Genomic DNA, 19,164 nt, shown 5'->3' with positions numbered 1-19,164 from the left:
CAAAGGGGATCTAAAAACAAAGTTTATCTGTGGTGGGATTTTCTTTCACAATGCTGTGCACACCATCCCAGTAATATTTGCCGTCTTTATGTTCCACATGGACCATTTCATTTTGGTGTCATACTCACATTTTCCTGGGATCCACCCCTGGGCTTCAAGTACGCTTCATGAGCTCAGTGTCTCCAGTGTACCCCTGGGCCTGAAAGAACGCTTCATGATCTCAGTGTCTCCAGTGTACCCCTGGGCCTGAAAGAACGCTTCATGATCTCAGTGTCTCCAGTGTACCCCTGGGCCTGAAAGAACGCTTCATGATCTCAGTGTCTCCAGTGTACCCCTGGGCCTGAAAGAACGCTTCATGATCTCAGTGTCTCCAGTGTACCCTTGGGCCTGAAAGAACGCTTCATGATCTCAGTGTCTCCAGTGTACCCCTGGGCCTCAAGTATGCTTCATGAGCTCAGTGTCTCCAGTGTACCCCTGGGCTTCAAGTATGCTTCATGATCTCAGTGTCTCCAGTGCACCCCTGGGCCTCAAGTATGCTTCATGATCTCAGTGTCTCCAGTGCACCCCTGGGCCTCAAGTATGCTTCATGTCCTCAGTGTCTCCAGTGCTCCCCTGTGTCTCAAGTACGCCTCATGTCCTCAGTGTCTCCAGTGCTCCCCCGTGTCTCAAGTACACCTCATGTCCTCAGTGTCTCCAGTGCACCCCTGTGTCCCAAGTACGCCTCATGTCCTCAGTGTTTCCAGTGTACCCGTGTCTCAAGTACGCTTCATGATCTCAGTGTCTCCAGTGCACCCCTGGGCCTCAAGTATGCTTCATGATCTCAGTGTCTCCAGTGCACCCCTGGGCCTCAAGTACGCTTCATGATCTCAGTGTCTCCAGTGCACCCCTGTGTCTCAAATACGCCTCATGTCCTCAGTGTCTCCAGTGCTCCCCCGTGTCTCAAGTATGCCTCATGTCCTCAGTGTCTCCAGTGCACCCCTGTGTCCTAAGTACGCCTCATGTCCTCAGTGTTTTCAGTGCACCCTGTGTCTCAAGTACGCTTCATGATCTCAGTGTCTCCAGTGCACCCCTGGGCCTCAAGTATGCTTCATGATCTCAGTGTCTCAAATACGCCTCATGTCGTCAGTGTCTCCAGTGAACCCCTGTGTCTCAAGTACGCCTCATGTCCTCAGTGTCTCCAGTGCACCCCTGTGTCCCAAGTACGCCTCATGTCCTCAGTGTTTCCAGTACACCCGTGTCTCAAATACGCTTCATGATCTCAGTGTCTCCAGTGCACTCCTGGGCCTCAAGTACGCTTCATGATCTCAGTGTCTCCAGTGCACCCCTGGGCCTCAAATACATTTCATGATCTCAGTGTCTCCAGTGCACCCCTGTGTCTTAAATATGCCTCATGTCCTCAGTGTCTCCAGTGCACCCCTGTGTCTCAAATATGCCTCATGTCCTCAGTGTCTCCAGTGCACCCCTGTGTCTCAAATACGCCTCATGTCCTCAGTGTCTCCAGTGCACCCCTGTGTCTCAAGTAAACCTCATGTCCTCAGTGTCTCCAGTGCACTCCTGTGTCTCAAGTACGCCTTATGTCCTCAGTGTTTCCAGTGCACCCCTGGGCCTCAAGTACACTTCATGATCTCAGTGTCTCCAGTGCACAACTGGGCCTCAAATACGCTTCATAATCTCAGTGTCTCCAGTGCACCACTGTGTCTCAAATACGCCTCATGTCCTCAGTGTCTCCAGTGCACCCCTGTGTCTCAAGTACGCCTCATGTCCTCAGTGTCTCCAGTGCACCCCTGTGTCCCAAGTACGCCTCATGTCCTCAGTGTTTCCAGGGCACCCCTGTGTCTCAAGTACGCTTCATGATCTCAGTGTCTCCAGTGCACTCCTGGGCCTCAAGTATGCTTCATGATCTCAGTGTCTCCAGTGCACCCCTGGGCCTCAAATACACTTCATGATCTCAGTGTCTCCAGTGCACCCCTGTGTCTCAAGTACACCTCATGTCCTCAGTGTCTCCAGTGCACCCCTGTGTCTCAAGTACGCTTCATGATCTCAGTGTCTCCAGTGCACCCCTGGGCCTCAAATACGCTTCATGATCTCAGTGTCTCCAGTGCACCCCTGTGCCTCATGTCATCTACTCTCCCCCTGGTGCACATCAGTGACACCCGTGTCTCTATGCAGCCTGTAATACAGTTCTGAATCATCTGGACAGCCCTTCTCTCAGTGGATATGGACCCCTGTGACCATAGTGATTATGGATCCTGACCCCTACTAATGTTGCTTACCAATCTGAACAAGCAACTTTTTGAAACAGTCGATGCCCAGGAAGCCAGACAAGTTAAGGTGATCTGACATCTCTACACTCTCTAATTTTAACATTTTTTTGTTGTTTTTGAGAGGTGTCAATATATAGCCCACTGAAAAGGAGAAGACGCTGTAAAACTTTGTAGAAAGTCCATCACTGTAGCTTTGAGAGTCTCACATGGATGAGAATTGTCCCTGTTCTTCTCATCAGGACATCACTTGTGTGAAGGAACTTCTCATCTTGGGATTGATCCTCACAAACACCTAAGGCGGCACGTCTATACATTTCCACCAAAATGTGGTCAGCACAGAGACAACCCTACAGAAAACAATGCAGAAAGGCTTTGAGTCAACGTTCTGCTCATCATGACCTCACCTGTGTGGAAGAACCTCTCTTCTCGGGATCTATGATTGTACCAAACAATCTGTAAGGTTACAGCTACACATTTCCACCAAAACATGGTCAGCACAGAGACAACCCAACAGAAACCCATGGAGGAAGGCTTGGAGTCCATGTTCTGCTCATCATGACCTCACCTGTGTGGAAGAACCTCTCTTCTTGGGATTTATGATTGTCCCAAACAATCTGTAAGGTTACAGCTACACATTTCCACCAAAACATGGTCAGCACAGAGACAACCCAACAGAAACCCATGGAGGAAGGCTTGGAGTCCACGTTCTGCTCATCATGACTTTACCTGTGTCGAGAAACCTATTCTTGGGATATATGATTGTCCCAATCAATCTGTAAGGTGACATCTACACATTTCCATCAAAACATGGTCAGCACAGAGGCAACACAACAGAGACTCAGAGAAAGACTTGTGAGAAATAAAATTCTGTAGTCTGAAAAGGAGAATCAAAATTCATTTATTTATTGTGACAAAGCTAAAATTGGTTGTTTATTTAGATATTTTTGTCCACTCGGCTATTAGGAAGATGACAATGAGTAATGGCTCCAAACTGACAGATCCACATACTGCACCAATAACGATCCCCTTTACCATGATTGGGGGAACATCAAGAAGTGTTGCTTAGTAGGACACTTCCATACCTTCATTAAGCAGCGTTGACCTTTCCGAAGCCTGAAATTATTGGAAGTTTGTATCTCCTGAAGTATTTCCTGCAAAGGCTGTGGAAGTTCATGGAGCCAAAAGCTTGTTGTCTCAGGTAGGTTTAGCAAGAAATAGGTTTCATTTTCATGGTCACAATTCTGTGATTTAATCGTGATATCATCTATATACAACATCTATCGTTCGAACCTGAAGGGTCTACTGTGCTAAGGAAAACATCTCTAGGGGTTAGTTAAAATGGGTTGCAGGGTTGGTCATTGGGGTTAATAGATTAGATAAGGGGATAAAATATCGGGACTCGATCCATAAAAAAAGATGGAGGTGTGTATCTCTACGACGGATCACCTTCCCTTCTCTTACCATGATTTTGAAGCTTCTACTGAAGAGCAGGAGAGATCAGACTACACTTGCTGGAGGGACTCAACCAGCATGAATGACCCTTCCCGTAACTCAAGACTGTAATGCGGCTCCTCCCCCATGTGTGCTGTGATGTTTAGCAAGGTCCGATTTTCTTACAAAAGATTTCCCACACTCGGGGCAGGAATGTGGCTTCTCGCCGGTGTGGCCTATCTGATGTACTGTAAGATTCGACTTGTCGGCGAAACATTTCCCGCACTCGGAGCAGGAATAAGGCTTCTCACCCGTGTGGCTTCTCTTATGTATAGAAAGATACGACCTCTGCGAATAAGATTTCCCACAGTCAGGACAGGAAAACGGCTTCTCCCCGGTGTGAGTCCTCTGATGTGCAGTGAGATCTGGTTTACGTTGAAAACGCTTCCCGCACTCGGGGCAAGCATACGGCTTCTCCCCCGTATGAGATCTTTGATGCGCAACAAGTTCTGATTTCCAAGGAAAGCATTTCCCGCACAAAGGGCAGGCGTGCGGCTTCTCACCCCTGTGGTCTTTTTGATGGACAGAAAGACTGGACTTCCGCGCGAAACATTTCCCGCACTCAGAACAGGAATACGGCCTCTCACCCGTGTGAGTCCTCTGATGCGTGTTAAGTTCCGACTTCCGGGAGTAACATTTGCCACACTCGGCGCAGGAATACGGCTTCTCACCCGTGTGGGATCTTTGATGTACTGAGAGATAGGACTTCCGTGAAAAACACTTCCCGCACTGAGGACAGGAATACGGCTTTTGCCCCGTGTGGCATATTTGATGCCTGACAAGCTCTGATTTCATTGGATAGCTCTGCCCGCAGTCAGGACAGGAAAACGGCATCTTGCCCGTATGGAATACCTGATGTCTGAAAAGTTGGGACTGCCACAAAAAACTTTCCCCGCACTCAGTACAGGAATAGGGCTTCTCCCCCGAGTGACACCTCAGATGCATGACAAGCTGCGATTTCCGTGCGTAACATTTCTCGCACTCGGGGCAGGCGAACGGCCTCTCCCCCGTGTGAGAAACCTGGTGCCTCTCTAAATTTGACTTGGTGACAAAACCTTTCCCGCACTCAGGACAGGAGAACGGCTTCTCGCCCGTGTGAGACCTCTGATGTATGACAAGCTGCGGTTTCGTCGGGAAAAACTGCCCGCACTCCGAACAGGAATAGGGAAGCTGACCAGAGTGGCATCGCAAATGAACGCGAAGACTGGACTTAAAACGAAACTGTTTCCCGCACTCAGTGCAGGGATAGGACTGCTCACTCGAGTGGGATCTCATATGGACGTGAAGACTGGAGTTAAAACGAAAACGTTTCCCACACTGAGTACAGGAATACGGCCGCTCGCCCGAGTGGCACCTTAGATGAACGCGAAGGCCGGATTTAAAGTGAAAACTTTTCCCACACTCAGGGCAGGAATACCTCTTTTCTGTTGGAAGGATGGCATCGTTCCTCACAGTCTGAGGTTCCTCTGAGTGAGAGGAATACGATGGTCCATCTACACTGTGGGGCAATGGTTGGGCATTTCTGGTAAAGAAGCCTTCTCCTGGACTATACTGTGTGATGTCCTCATCTTCTACTTTACAGTCTGGAGACAAAGTGAGACAATCCTCTGAGGTTTTCTTGATGCGTCTTCCATGTACTAAAAAAAACAAAGAGTAGTTATTTTGTACTTACCATACAATTCATTTTTTGAGGTCCATTGAGGACACAGGAAGTCTTAGGATGTAGGGTTTACTACCACCTATGGGAATACTGACCAGGATAGCCCTTCATACTGCCAGCATGCCTCAATTAGTAGGAAAGCAGTACCAAGAGCAGCTTTTCTCAACCTTTTCAACACAAAGGAACCCTTAAAACAACTTTCCGGTCTCAAGGAACCCCCCAAAAATTCTATATCTACAACTCATGATACATTAGTGTGATGACCAGTGGGAAGTATGCTCCTTACACTTGTGGTCATTGGGAGGAATTACCCCCTTACAGATAGCTAAAAAGATCAATGGTGTCAGTGGGAACTTATCAAATGCAGAAATTGCTCAAGGAACCCACAGCAACCTTTGGAGGAACTCCATGGAAACCTGGTTGAGAAACCTTTGTCCTTCAAAGGACTCCAAGAAATTGATTTTGTGTTGAGATTTTTTTTCTTGTCTATTGAGGGATACAGAAAACCTTAGAATGTTGGAATGTCCAAAAGCAGTCAAACTGTGGAGTGGGCAACAGCAAATCAAAGGCTAACAGGACCTCAAGGAACAAGCTCATTAACAAGGGCGCCTACAGCACCACCTGAAGAACCTTAGAACTGAAGTCAGCATCAGCTGAGGTCTTAACGTTTTCCAGGTAAAACTTAATGAACATGTGAACAGAAGACCAGGTGGCAACCTACAGCTCAAAGAGCCGCCTGAAGGATCTTTGGCCCAAAGCTGGTTTTAGATGAGGACTCAACATTCACCTGATAGGACTTGGAGAATATATAAACAGAAGACCAGGTGGCAACCTGCAGCTCAAAGAGCCTCCAGAAGGACCTTCGGCCCAAAGCTGGCTTTAGTTTAGGACTCAACATTCATCTGGTAGGACTTGGAGTACGAGTAAATAGGAGACCAGGTGGCAACCTGCAGCTCAAAGTGCCTCCTGAAGGACCTTCAACTCAGAGCTGGCTTTAGATGAGGACTCAACAGCCACCTGGTAGGACTTGGAGAACATGTAAAAAGAGGACCAGGTGGCAAACTACAGCTCAAAGAGCCACCTGAAGGACCTTTGGCCCAAAGCTGGCTTTAGATGAGGACTCAACATTCATCTGGTAGGACGTGGAGAACGAGTAAATAGGAGACCAGGTGGCAACCTGCAGCTCAAAGAGCCTCCTAAAGGACCTTCAATTCAAAGCTGGCTTTAGATGAGGACTCAACAGCCACCCGGTAGGACTTGGAGAACATGTAAAAAGAGGACCAGGTGGCAAACTACAGCTCAAAGAGCCACCTGAAGGACCTTTGGCCCAAAGCTGGCTTTAGATGAGGACTCTACATCCACCTGATAGGAATTGTAAAACGCTTGAACAGAAGACCAGGTGAAGGACCTTTGGCCCAAAGCTGGCTTTATATGGGGACTCAACATCCACCTAATAGGACTTGGAGAACATGTGAACAGAAGACCAGGTGGTAACCTGAAGCTCAAAGAGCCGACTGAAGAACCTTTGTCCCAAAACTGACTTTAGATGAGGACCTAATGTGCCTTGAGGTCCTAATGTGCCTTGACAGAAGATGTGGCACCTGATCTTTAAGATCATAAGCTTGAATGATGGTTTGTTTGAGCTATGGAGAAATGGTGGAACGAGAAGCCGGTTCATTGTTACGGGGACCATCAAGAATGAAACAAGAGAGCCAGAATTTCTAATGGAAGCAGTGGCTGAGTTACACATCTACAATGTGCATGTGAGTATCAGAACTGGAGCACGGAGCAATGGAAGAAGGTGGAGAAACCAGGAATGGTTAGAAAAACACAACGAGTTTGAGGTGTTGGCTTGGCCTCCCAATTCTACAGATCTCAATCCAATCAAGCATCTGTTGAATGTGCTGGTAAAACAAGCCCGATCCATAGAGGCACCACCTCCCAACTTACAGGACCTAAAGGATCTGCTAGGGACGGCTTGGTGCCAGATACCACAGCGTACCATCAGAGGTCTAGTGGAGTCCATGCCTCAATGGTTATAATGTTATGGCTGATTGGTGTATATTATCACAGCAAGAGCTACATTCAGGCAATGGAGGGAGATCTCGTTCTGAGAAAATTGAGACAGATGGGTAGAAGAATGAGGTCCTGGTTGAGGTGAAAGGACTAGTGTACCTTAGGTAGGGAGGAAGTTCTGGGCCTCGACACCACCTTGCTGGCTGAGGGTGTCTGCCTGATGATTGTCTATGTTGGGTATATAAAGGAAGGACAAGGCTGCAATGTGAAGCTCTACCAAGGACAGGATGGAAGAACGAGAAGGAAGGAAGGAAAAACGAGAAGGAAGGAAGAGCAAGAAGGAAGAATGAGACAGAAGGAAGGATGAGAAGGAAGGCAGAATGAGAAGGAAGAACGAGAAGGAAGAATGAGAAGGAAGGAAGAGATGGAAGGAAGGAAGAACAAGAAGGAAGGAAGAACAGGAAGGAAGGAAGAACAGGAAGGAAGGAAGGAAAAACAGGAAGGAAGAACAAGAAGGGAGAATGATAAGGGAGGAAGAATGAGAAGGAAGGCAGAACAGGGAGGAAGGAAGGAAGTTCAGGAAGGAAGGAAATACGAGAAGGAAGGAAGAACAGGAAGGAAGAGATGGAAGGAATAATGAGAAGGAAGGAAGAATGAGAAGGAAGGAAGAGCGAAAAGGAAGGAAGAACAGGAAGGAAGGAAGGAAGAACGAGAAGGAAGGAAGAACAGGAAGGAAGGAAGAAAAAACAGGAAGGAAAAACAAGAAGGAAGAAAGGAAGGAAGAACAAGAAGGGAGAATGAGAAGGAAGGAAGAACAGGAAGGAAGGAAGAATGTGAAGGAAGGAAGAACAAGAAGTAAGAATGATAAGGAAGGAAGAACAAGGAGGAAGGAAGGAAGGAAGAACGAGAAGGAAGGAAGAACAGGAAGGAAGGAAGGAAAAACGGGAAGGAAGAACGAGAAGGAAGGAAGAACAGGAAGGAAGGAAGGAAAAACAGGAAGGAAGAACGAGAAGGAAGGAAGAACAAGAAGGGAGAATGATAAGGGAGGAAGAATGAGAATGAAGGCAGAACAGGGAGGAAGGAAGAACAGTAAGGGAGAATTCGAAGGAAGGAAGAACAGAAAGGAAGGAAGAACGAGAAGGAAGGAAGAACAGGAAGGAAGTGATGGAAGGAATAATGAGAAGGAAGGAAGCATGAGAAGGAAGGAAGAGTGAGAAGGAAGGAAGAACAGGAAGGAAGGAAGAACGAGAAGGACAGAAGAACAGGAAGGAAGGAGGAACGTGAAGGAAGGAAGAACAAGAAGAATGATAAGGTAGGAAGAACAAAGAGGAAGGAAGGAAGGAAGGAAGGAAGGAAGGAAGGAAGGAAGGAAGGAAGGAAGGAAGGAAGGAAGGAAGGAAGGAAGGAAGGAAGAACAGGAAGGAAGAAAGAATGAGAAGGAAAGAGGAACAGGAAGGAAGAAAGAATGAGTAGGAAAGAGGAACAGGAAGGAAGGAAGCATGAGAAGGAAGAATGAGAAGAAAGGTAGAATGAGTGGGAAGGAAAAACAAGGAGGAAGGAAGAACAGGAAGGAAGGAAGGAAGGAAGCTGCCAGCTTAGACACTCCACTCACAGAGATGGAACCCAGCCGTGTGAGAGGGGAATATATGCGAGACGGTCAAAGGTGCTCAGAGAACCAAATTCAAATCCCATGGATGGACCAGGGAGCCAACAGGGGGAGCCCTACTGCACCCCGAATAAAGGACTTCAAAGAATGGGAAGAGGTCTTTGGAATAAGATCACAAGCACAGTGACCTGATTTCATAGTTCCTGGAATGATGCAGCAGATCTCCTGCAGCCTATTAGCACCCATTTCCCCCCCTTTTTTTTAGCAGATCTCCTGCAGCCTATTAGAATCTGTTTTTAGCATATCTCCTGTCTTGGGGTTTTGTTTTGTTTTTTTTGCAGATCTCCTGCAGTGCATTAGCATCTACTTCCTTTTGTTGTTGTTATTTTTTTCAGCAACTATTTTATTTCTTATTTCTTTATTTTTTTATTGTATTATTTATTTTTTTATTTATTTTTGCAGATCTCATGCAGCCTATTAGCAACTATTTTATTTATTTTTATTTTATTATTTATTTATTTTTGCAGATCTCCTGCAGCCTATTAGCAACTTTTTTTATTGTATTATTTATTTATTTTTTTTATTGTATTATTTATTTATTTATTTTTGCAGATCTCCTGTAGCCTATTATCAACTATTTTTTTAAATTGTATTATTTTTTTATTTTTGCAGATCTCCTGCAGCCTATTAGCAACTATTTTATTTTTTTTATTGTATTATTTATTTCGTTTTTGCAGATCTCCTGCAGCCTATTAGCAACTATTTTATTTCTTTTTTTTTTTTTTTATTGTATTATTTATTTATTTTTGCAGATCTCCTGCAGCCTATTAGCAACTTTTTTTATTGTATTATTTATTTTTGCAGATCTCCTGCAGCCTATTAGCAACTATTTTATTTGTTATTTATTTATTTTTTATTGTATTACTTATTTATTTATTTTTGCAGATCTCCTGGAGCCTATTAGCAACTATTTTCTTTTATTTGAATTATTTATTTATTTTTGCATATCTCCTGCAGTCTATTGGAATCTGTATTTTCCCTGCAGTCTATTAACATCTATTTCTTGCCTGCATGCAAGTAAGGAACATTATCCAGGTCCACATCATACATCTCATTATGTATTTTACAGGACCCGGAGTAAGGGCCCCTAGTGGGTGAAACATGTCAGCGTCCCTGATCCCGATGTTTCTGATCCATGTAATGTAATAAAGGAGGATCCGTACTAATAAAAGGGCCGTCTGCATTTCTAGATAGTTGTAGGTAGATCCTCCAGCCATTGATTGATGACAGGATCGTCCTCCACAGGGACACTGTCAGCACTTTGTTCAGGTGGGAAACTCGTCAAGCAATTACAAAGCTGTTGGACATTTTGGAGGGTTCCGGGTTCTTCCAGCCTCCATGAAGGAAGACTGGGAACATCAAGTGCACCGGAATTGTCTTGGCTGTCTTGGAAGTCCTAAAGAAACCTAAAGTAGGGACAGCTCTGGGGGGCTGCTGCAGGCCGATCCCAAAGTTTTAGGGGGGGAGGGGGGTTTTCCGTATCAGTAATGGTCAAAGTGTTCTCCTTAAATTTGGGAGGGATGGTGAGGTAAACAATTTGTTCTTTAAAGACCTAAGGGACTCAGCATGGGGGGAGAGGGCCATGGTGTCTAAGAGCTCAGATGATGTTGGGGGCTTGGGTAAGGATCCTGCAGAGGAAAGCAGGAAGTAGAAAGACAGAAGCCAAAGTAAACGTTCTTGGAAGTAGTTGCGGAACTGGCCACGCCCCACGTTGCGGAGGAGGACTCATAAACTCAAGCAGAGGGCAAAATTCCAGACTGTCAGGCTGCTCATGGGGGACACTACAGGCAGCACCTGAACTGTCAGTAGATGATGTACAGAGCTTCCCGGTGCAGGACTGTCCCCCGTGTGTGTCTAGAACCAGGTGTGCTGTAAGGCAAACACAACCCAACACAGAGTATGAGGCTAGACCTCAGATACTCAGGAACCCGGCTGCTCGGGTATCAGGAACAGGGTCAGGAGGCCGGAGGTGACCAGGTGACTGTAGAGGGCAGCAGTGATGAAGCAAGGAAGGGTCCACTTGTCACTTGCAGTCAGGAACAGCAGCAGGATGATTCCTCCTTAACACTGAATGATGGGAAAGAGATCATGGCGCTCAACCCAAGGGATGATGTCAGCACTGGATCCCTCAGCGATCACCCCTTCCACAGTAAAATGGCAAGTGGGAATTTTAAACAGTGCCCACAAGTCCTAGTAGTGAGGTAGCTCCTGGTCCTTGGCCTTAGTGGCCTACTCATAAAGTGAGTCTTTAGAGACCAAGGTCACACCTGGGGTTGCACTGTGGACCAAAGCAGGACACTCAGATCTGGAAAGCTCGACAATGCAGAGCCCAGTGCTCAAGGGCCACATTCCAGGCTAGCTCCATGATCTTCCAAGTCCAGCAGGGTCCTCAGTATGGCCTCCAAAGTCTAGCTGAGAAAAGTTCACTCCAGATAGCTGCATGTAGAAACCTACTCATAAAGTGAGTCTTCTAAACCGGGTCACACCTGGGGTTACACCATGGACTAACAAAGGACATTCAGGTCTGAAAATGTCCACAGTGCAGAGCCTGGTGCTCAAGGGTCACATTCCAGGCTAGCCCCATGATCCCCCAAGTCCAGCTGGGTCCAGGAAAGAGATTGTGGAACTTGCGTGTACAACAGTCAATGCAGGGGATGATGTCAGCACTGGATCCATAAGCCAATAACCCCTTCCACGGTAAAATGGCAGAAAGTGGGAATTTTAAATGGTGCCCACAAGTCCTAGTAGTGAGATAGCTCCTGGTCCTCGGCCTTAATGGCCTACTCACAAAGTGAGTCTTCAGAGACAGGGGTCACACCTGAGGTTGCATCATTGACTAACACAGGACACTCGGGTCTGGAAAGCTCCACACTGCAGAGCCTGGTGCTCAAGGGTTACATTCCAGACTAACCAATGATCTTCCAAGTCCAGCAAGGTCCTCAGTATGGCCTCCAAAGTCTAGTTGAGGAAAGTTCACTCCAGATAGCTGCATGTAGAAACCTACTCATAAAGTGAGTCTTCAGAGCTGGGTCACACCTGGGGTTACACTATGGACTAACACAGGACATTCAGGTCTGAAAATGTCCACAGTGCAGAGCCTGGTGCTCAAGGGTCACATTCCAGTCTAACCCATGAGCTTCCAAGACCAGCAGTGCTCATGTATGGCCTCCAAAGTCCAGCTGAGAAATGGTTGATCCAGAGAGGTGCATATACCTACGAAGTGAGTCTCCAGAGAAAGGGCCACACCTGGGGTTGCACCATGGACCAACACAGGACACTCAGATCTGCCAAGCTCCACAATGCAGAGCCAAGTGTATCAGGGTCACATTCCAGGCTAGCTCCATGATCCTCCAAGAGCAGCAGGGTCTCATGTTTGGCCTCCAAAGTCCAGCTGAGAAATGGTCAACCCAGAAAGGTGCATATAGAGATCTACTCATAAAATGAGTCTTCAGAGACAGGGGTCACACCTGGGGTTGCACCATGGACTAACATAGGACACTCAGGTCTGCCAAGCTTCACAATGCAGAGCCCAGTGATCAAGGGTCATATTCCAGGCTAGCCCCCTGACCCTCTAAGGCCACCAGGGTTCCCAGTATGGCCTTCAAAGTCCAGCTGAGAAATGATCGATTGAGACAGCTGCCTATAGAGACTCACCCACAAGTCCTATTATCGAAGGTAGCTCCCAGTCCTCAGCCTTAATGGCCAAATCATAAAGTGAGTCTTCAAAGATGGGGGGTCACACCTGGGAGTTGTACTATGGACCAACACAGGACACTCAGGTCTGGAAAGCTCCACAATGCAGAGCCTGGTGCTCGACAGTCACGTTCCAGGCTACCCCCATGAACCTGCAGGTCCAGCGGGGTCCAGAAAGGAGATTGTGTAATTGAGTGCACAGCACTTAACGCATGGGATAATGTCAGCAATAGACCCTTCAGCGATAACCCCTTCCACAGCCAAATGGCAGGAAGTGGGAATTTTGTATGGTGCCCACAAGTCCTAGTAGCGAGGTTGCTCTTTGACCTTGTCCTTTAGCCTACTCATGAAGTGAGTTTTCAGAGACGGGGGTCACACCTAGGGTTGCCACCGCATCCCTTTAATACCGAACACATATTAATTACACAGCTTCTGTGGCTGATTAAGGTGGTAATTAAACTCTCTTGGTGCCTTATCTGCATTAAATTAGCCTCAGAACCCGTGTAATTCATATGTGTTTGGGTTTAAAGGGATGAGGTGGCAACCCTAGTCATACCTGGGGTTCACCGTAAACCAACACTGTGCTCTCAGGTCTGGAAAGTTCCACAATGCAGAGCCCAGTGCTCGAGGGTCACATTCCAGACTACCCCCCCCCCCCATGATTCTCCAAGACCAGCAGGACCCTGGTACGGCCTCCAAAGTCTAGTTGAGAAACAATATATAGGGACCAGCTCAGTAGCAATGAATTTTAGAATCCTGTTCATTGAACAAAATGGAAAGTACCAAAGGTTGGACTTTTCTCAGCATCCTCCCAGGATACTACCAAACCAGTGGAAGCAGAGGGATTTATCCTGGGCCTGCCAACATATTTTTTTTTTGTTGGCCATTGTCCAATCCTCTTGTTGGCAGCAGTATAACCAAACAGCCTAAGACTTTCTGTGTCCCTCAATGGATAAGAAAGAATAAAAGACTTTTGTTAGAAGTGAGCAGGTTGAAGACCACCATTATGGAGTTATTGACTCACCACTCATTATCACTTTCAGTTTAAGGTTCCATACCCAAAAGGTGGGTGGGGAGGGGGGGGGGGGGACTGTGCACAGTGGTGAAGTGGGAAGGAGGGAAACTCTGTGACAGGGGGACAAGTTGGGTTGCAGGTAACAACACCAGAAGCTGGGTATGAGGTGGGTAGGATGGAAATGCTTCCTTGGGGTGCAAAGTAAGCTTGAGGGTAATGCTCTGATCCAGAAGCAAGGTCAGTGGGAGGGATGTGCTGTGACCTGGGGAGGAGGAGGAGGGGTGAGGTGGTACACAGGCATTGTGAGCTGTGGGGGGAGGTGGGAGGAAGATTCCGTGACCCATTGCCATCATGGGTAGGTGAGAGGTGCTGTAATGAAGGGGTGAAGTGGCCAGGAAAGGATGCAATGTGACCCAGGGATGAGGTGATGGGAGGGGGGCACTGAGACCAGGAGAGGAGGGTGGATAGGGGGGAGGTGTTGTGAGCTGAGGGGGGGGGGGGGGAGCAGTCAGAAAGAGACACTGTGACTGGAGGAGAGGTGGGTGGGAGGTGCTGTTACATGGGAACGAGGATGGTAGGTGGGGGGGATTTACTGTGAGCCAGGAGGTGAGGTAGGAGGGAGTTGATGTGAGCCAGGTAAAAGGTAGGAGGGAGACACTGTAATCCAAGAGGTCCAGGCTGGACACACTGTGAGCCAGGGGGACCATGTGGGAGAGTAAGGAACCTAGGTGGGTGGAGACACTGAGTGTAGAAGAATGTGGATGGCAAGGAAGCATTGTGACCGGGTATGAGGTGGGTGGAAGGTGCTATTACCAGGTAGAAGAGCTGGTTGGGAGGGAGTGACTAGGGAATAAATTGGCTGGGTAGGGATGCGTTGTGGTTGGGGAACGAGGTGGGTCTGGGGAAGGTGCTGTGAGTTGAGGAGCCAGATGGTGTTGGTGGAGTGGAGGCCTGATGGAGATGGTCCTGGAAACACAGGCATGGTGATACATAAGAACAGAACAAGGGGATATATTTAAAGTTAATGACCCACCTGTGCTGATCTCTGTAGGGGTGTCCTCCTCTATAAATGTCCCCGTTACTCCATCTTCCTCCATAGACTGCTGATCATCCCTCACATACCTCTCTTCTTCTTCTGATTTAACCTCAACTTTCATATTTATCAGATCTGCACCCTAAACCAAGAAGAAGGTAGAAAATGTCATCTTATAGGATCCATATATCACCTCCATGTGTCACTTTCACATTCTAGATGCCATGTCGCACCAACCTGATCATGGTGTCCATAGTTGTGACCTACCTGTGTGGAATCCCGGGAATACAGAGGACATCTTTTAGTTGGTTTTCTGCTATTAGGTGGCTCCTTCTTGACATCCTTATAGAGATACTTGGGTCCTTCTGGAAACTCCATCACACCATAGTCCTCATCCTGGTCTTTATACTCTTCTTTAACAATTATCATACTATTATCATCTGGATCTCCTCTCTGAATCTATAATAAGACATTCACTATAACCAACACACTTGTGTATAGATTACAACTACCAATTATTGTTCCTCAACTACCTGTTGATGGTGAGGGATGGTGTGACCTTCCTGTGTGGACTCCCGGGAATACAGAGGACATCTCTGTGGTGGGTTCCTGTAGCTGGATGACTCCACCATGGTGTCCTGGTACCGATCTGTGTGTCCAATTGGAATCTCTGACTCCTTCATCACCCCATCCTCATCAACCTCTTCTTTTATCTCTTCTTTAACATCGACCTGTGTGGAATCCCGGGAATACAGAGGACGGGGACATCTCTCTGGTGGGTTCCCATTACTGGATCCATCTGTAGGAAACACACACACTGACTGAATACATTGTTTCTATGTGTTTATCAGATGATGGGGGATCTAGGTGGACCCTCCGTACTGCTCTCTCCTTTACAATAAAGTCTCCTCTTACCCGGTGATGTGAGGGGCGGCTGATTGTCCATCATGACGTCCTTGTAGAGATCCTTGTGTCCTTCTAAATACTCCCACTCCTCCATGGAGAAATAGACAGTGACATCCTGACACCTTATAGGAACCTGACACACACAATGATACAGTCACCATCCAGACACATCCCTTGTCTGTTACTGGATAATGTCCCAGAATTCCCAGAATCCTCCTCACCTCTCCTGTCAGCAGCTCCATCATCTTCTTGGTGACTTCTAGAATCTTCTCCATGTTGTGTCTCTCAGGTTTTAGGGAGTCACATGGAGGCACTGTGATGGTCATATGATCACCTGACTTCACAAGAGGAAATCTCTGTATTGGGGAACCAATAGGAATATCATGTTAGAATCCCAGAATCCTCCTCACCTCTCCGGTCAGGTCTGTGTTTTATTAATAGAGATAAGAGTGATGTCATGTGACCTCCCAGAATCCTCCTCACCTCTCCGGTCAGGTCTGTGTTTTATTAATAGAGATAAGAGTGATGTCATGTGACCTCCCAGAATCCTCCTCACCTCTCCGGTCAGGTCTGTGTTTTATTAATAGAGATAAGAGTGATGTCATGTGACCTCCCAGAATCCTCCTCACCTCTCCGGTCAGGTCTGTGTTTTATTAATAGAGATAAGAGTGTTGTCATGTGACCTCCCAGAATCCTCCTCACCTCTCCGGTCAGGTCTGTGTTTTATTAATAGAGATAAGAGTGATGTCATGTGACCTCCCAGAATCCTCCTCACCTCTCCGGTCAGCAGGTAGATGATCTCCAGGGTGAGGTTTAGCATCTTCTCAGTCATGTGACTCCGGTCCTCCTCCATCCTCATTGGTGCCGTCATTTGATCTATACAGGTCTCCCTGTAGATGGATAGCTTGGGGAAATGAAAGTAAGAATTATTTGGATGGTGTTGGTCACAAAGTAATAGGAAGGCACAAAGTTCCGGGGTCAGGATTTACCAGGTGGTGTTGGTGACAGGCCTGAGTTTGGGAAGACTCTGCCAGGAGGCAGATGCAGGCTTAGCTGTGGGTACAGGATGCAGCGATGGTCCCTTGGATGGCACAGGTAACTTGGATAAACGTAGGAGACATTGTTAATGAAACAAGAGAACAACATAAAGAACAGATGAGCTTGACTATTAAGGCTGAAGGCATATAATGATCGGTCGTAACAAAGGCACGTCAAAAGAAGTCAAGGATACCTGGTATTTTTTTTTAGTCTATGAATGATATTCCAGGTGTCTCTATAGAGGAACCAGGATCCAATGAAGGTACCCAACTTTTCAGAGCTGTGGTTCGGCAGTGAACTGACCTTTTCTGATAATGTCTGGGTTATATGTTTGCTGAAGGAAGTTATGAGTGGTGGGATGTGCCAGGGAAGGAGGTGAAATCGGGAGCATTATCTGGACAACCTTCTCAGGCTCAGACAGAGCTGATTTTTAACATCTGGCTCCCATTGACCTTAGTGGGGCTTGGATTCAACACCAGAACTTTACGAACTAAAAGCATGAATTTTCTGAACAGTTACGACAAATGACAATTTTGTTTTTCTTGCTTCCCATATTAGTCTTATAAAATGAAGACATACATATTCCAATCCCATCCCCCCGCTACTAATAAAAGTGGTATAATCCATTAGAATAGACGGATGAGGTGAGAAGGTGATTGGTGGGAAAGGTGACATATCTCCAAAATGAAGAGAATGTTCCGGCCCCGTAAAAGGGGGAATGTTCTGCCCCTGAAGGGGTTAATCTAGGTTTCCACACTATATATGTGTGTATCATCATCTGCTGGAGATAAAAGACGTCACAGTGACTATGGAGGAAGAGGACGGAACATGACGGGGGGTTACTGGGTATAAATAGAAAATAAGATCTTATTACCTCCTCTCCTGCCAGTTCCAGCAATGTCTCCTCTTTATTCCTTCCCAACTCACCTCTCACCCGGAACTTCCTGTCTGTAGATGACATCACTTCCTGTTTTCCTGAGCGACTTCCTATCCGAATACAAGCAAAATCCCACCTGATATACCGAGACAACCCTGAGAAACGTCTCGTAGTGTGAAGACGGTCTTGTACTGTAGAAAAAGACCTGTAGCATTGCCGCTGATCTGTCTCCTCTATTCCTAAAGATCAGCAGGCACTAGTGTTTCCTAGAAGGTTCCAACTGCAAGGTCCCCCAGTGATTTCCAAGATGATTATTAGTGTCCCCCAATTTTTCCTACAGGAGAAGATTCCTAGTGTGTCCCCCCCCCCCAGTGTTTCCTAGTGGAGAAGATTTCTAATGTCCCCCGAGTGTTTCCTAGTGGAGAAGATTCCTTGTGCATCCCAATGTTTCTTGGTGGGGAAGATTCCTAGTGTCCCCCAGTGTTTCCTAGTGGAGAAGAATCCTAGTGTCCCCTCAGTGTTTTTTAGTGGAGAAGATTCCTAGTGTCCCCCCCAGTGTTTCCTAGTGGAGAAGATTTCTAATGTCCCCCGAGTGTTTCCTAGTGGAGAAGATTCCTTGTGCACCCCAATGTTTCTTGGTCGAGAAGATTCCTAGTGTCCCCCAGTGTTTCCTAGTGGAGAAGAATCCTAGTGTACCCCCAGTGTTTTTTAGTGGAGAAGATTCCTAGTGTCCCCCCAGTGTTTCCTAGTGGAGAAGATTCCTAGAGTCCCCCCAGTGTTTCCTAGTGGAGAAGATTCCTAGTGTCCCCCCAGTGTTTTTTAGTGGAGAAGATTCCTAGTGTCCCCCCAGTGTTTCCTAGTGGAGAAGATTCCTAGTGTCCCCCCAGTGTTTCCTAGTTTAGAAGATTCCTTGTGCACCCCAATGTTTCTTGGTGGAGAAGATTCCTAGTGTCCCCCAGTGTTTCCTAGTGGAAAAGAATCCTAGTGTCCCCCCAGTATTTCCTAGTGGAGAAAATTCCTAGTGTCCCCCCAGTGTTTCCTAATGGAGAAGATTCCTAGTGTCCCCCCAGTTTTTCCTAGTGGAGAAGATTCCAAGTGCCCCCCAGTGTTTTGTGGTGGCGAAGATTCCTAGTGCCCCCCAGTGCTTCTTGGTGGAGAAGATTCCTAGTGTCCTCCAGTGTTTCCTAGTGGAGAAGCTTCCCAGTGTTTCCTAGTGGAGAAGCTTCCTAGTGGAGAAGATTCCTAGCGCCCCCCAGCGTTTCCTAGGGGAGAAGATTCCTAGTGTTCCCCAGTGTTTCTTAATGGAGAAAACTCTTTACTCAGCCCAGCCAGATCATCTTGTTGGGCTTTGCTTATTTCCTCAGGTATAGCCTGAGCAGCAGCGAGTGTTCCAACTGCCAGGTCCCCCAGTGATTTCCGAGATGATTATTAGTGTCCCCCAATTTTTTCTAGAGAAGAAGATTCCTAGTGCCCCCCCCCCCCCCCCCCTCAGTGTTTCCTAGTGG

The 19,164-nt window shown here is 47.1% G+C and overlaps 2 protein-coding genes across 2 annotated transcripts in view; both read right to left on the bottom strand.

Annotated features, from left to right (window-relative positions):
• LOC141104996 (uncharacterized) overlaps positions 1-19,164 on the bottom strand; it is a 98,686-nt gene that overhangs the window by 31,721 nt on the left and 47,801 nt on the right. The window lies entirely within an intron of this gene.
• LOC141105478 (uncharacterized) overlaps positions 3,147-19,164 on the bottom strand; it is a 57,602-nt gene continuing 41,584 nt past the window's right edge. The window contains exons 7-11 of the mRNA XM_073595330.1: positions 15,754-15,826; positions 15,372-15,637; positions 15,106-15,297; positions 14,839-14,980; positions 3,147-5,392 (exon numbers count right to left, since the gene is read on the bottom strand). Of these exons, the coding sequence (XP_073451431.1) occupies positions 3,816-5,392; positions 14,839-14,980; positions 15,106-15,297; positions 15,372-15,637; positions 15,754-15,826 (2,250 nt within the window). The 3' untranslated portion in view covers positions 3,147-3,815. The remainder of the gene's footprint in view (positions 5,393-14,838; positions 14,981-15,105; positions 15,298-15,371; positions 15,638-15,753; positions 15,827-19,164) is intronic.

The sequence above is a fragment of the Aquarana catesbeiana genome, linkage group LG08 (assembly GCF_042186555.1).
Source record: "Aquarana catesbeiana isolate 2022-GZ linkage group LG08, ASM4218655v1, whole genome shotgun sequence".
In the NCBI taxonomy this organism is placed as follows: Eukaryota; Metazoa; Chordata; class Amphibia; order Anura; family Ranidae; genus Aquarana; species Aquarana catesbeiana.
The sequence above is the reverse complement of the archived record's forward strand: the minus strand, read 5'-3'. Positions and strand labels throughout refer to the sequence as shown.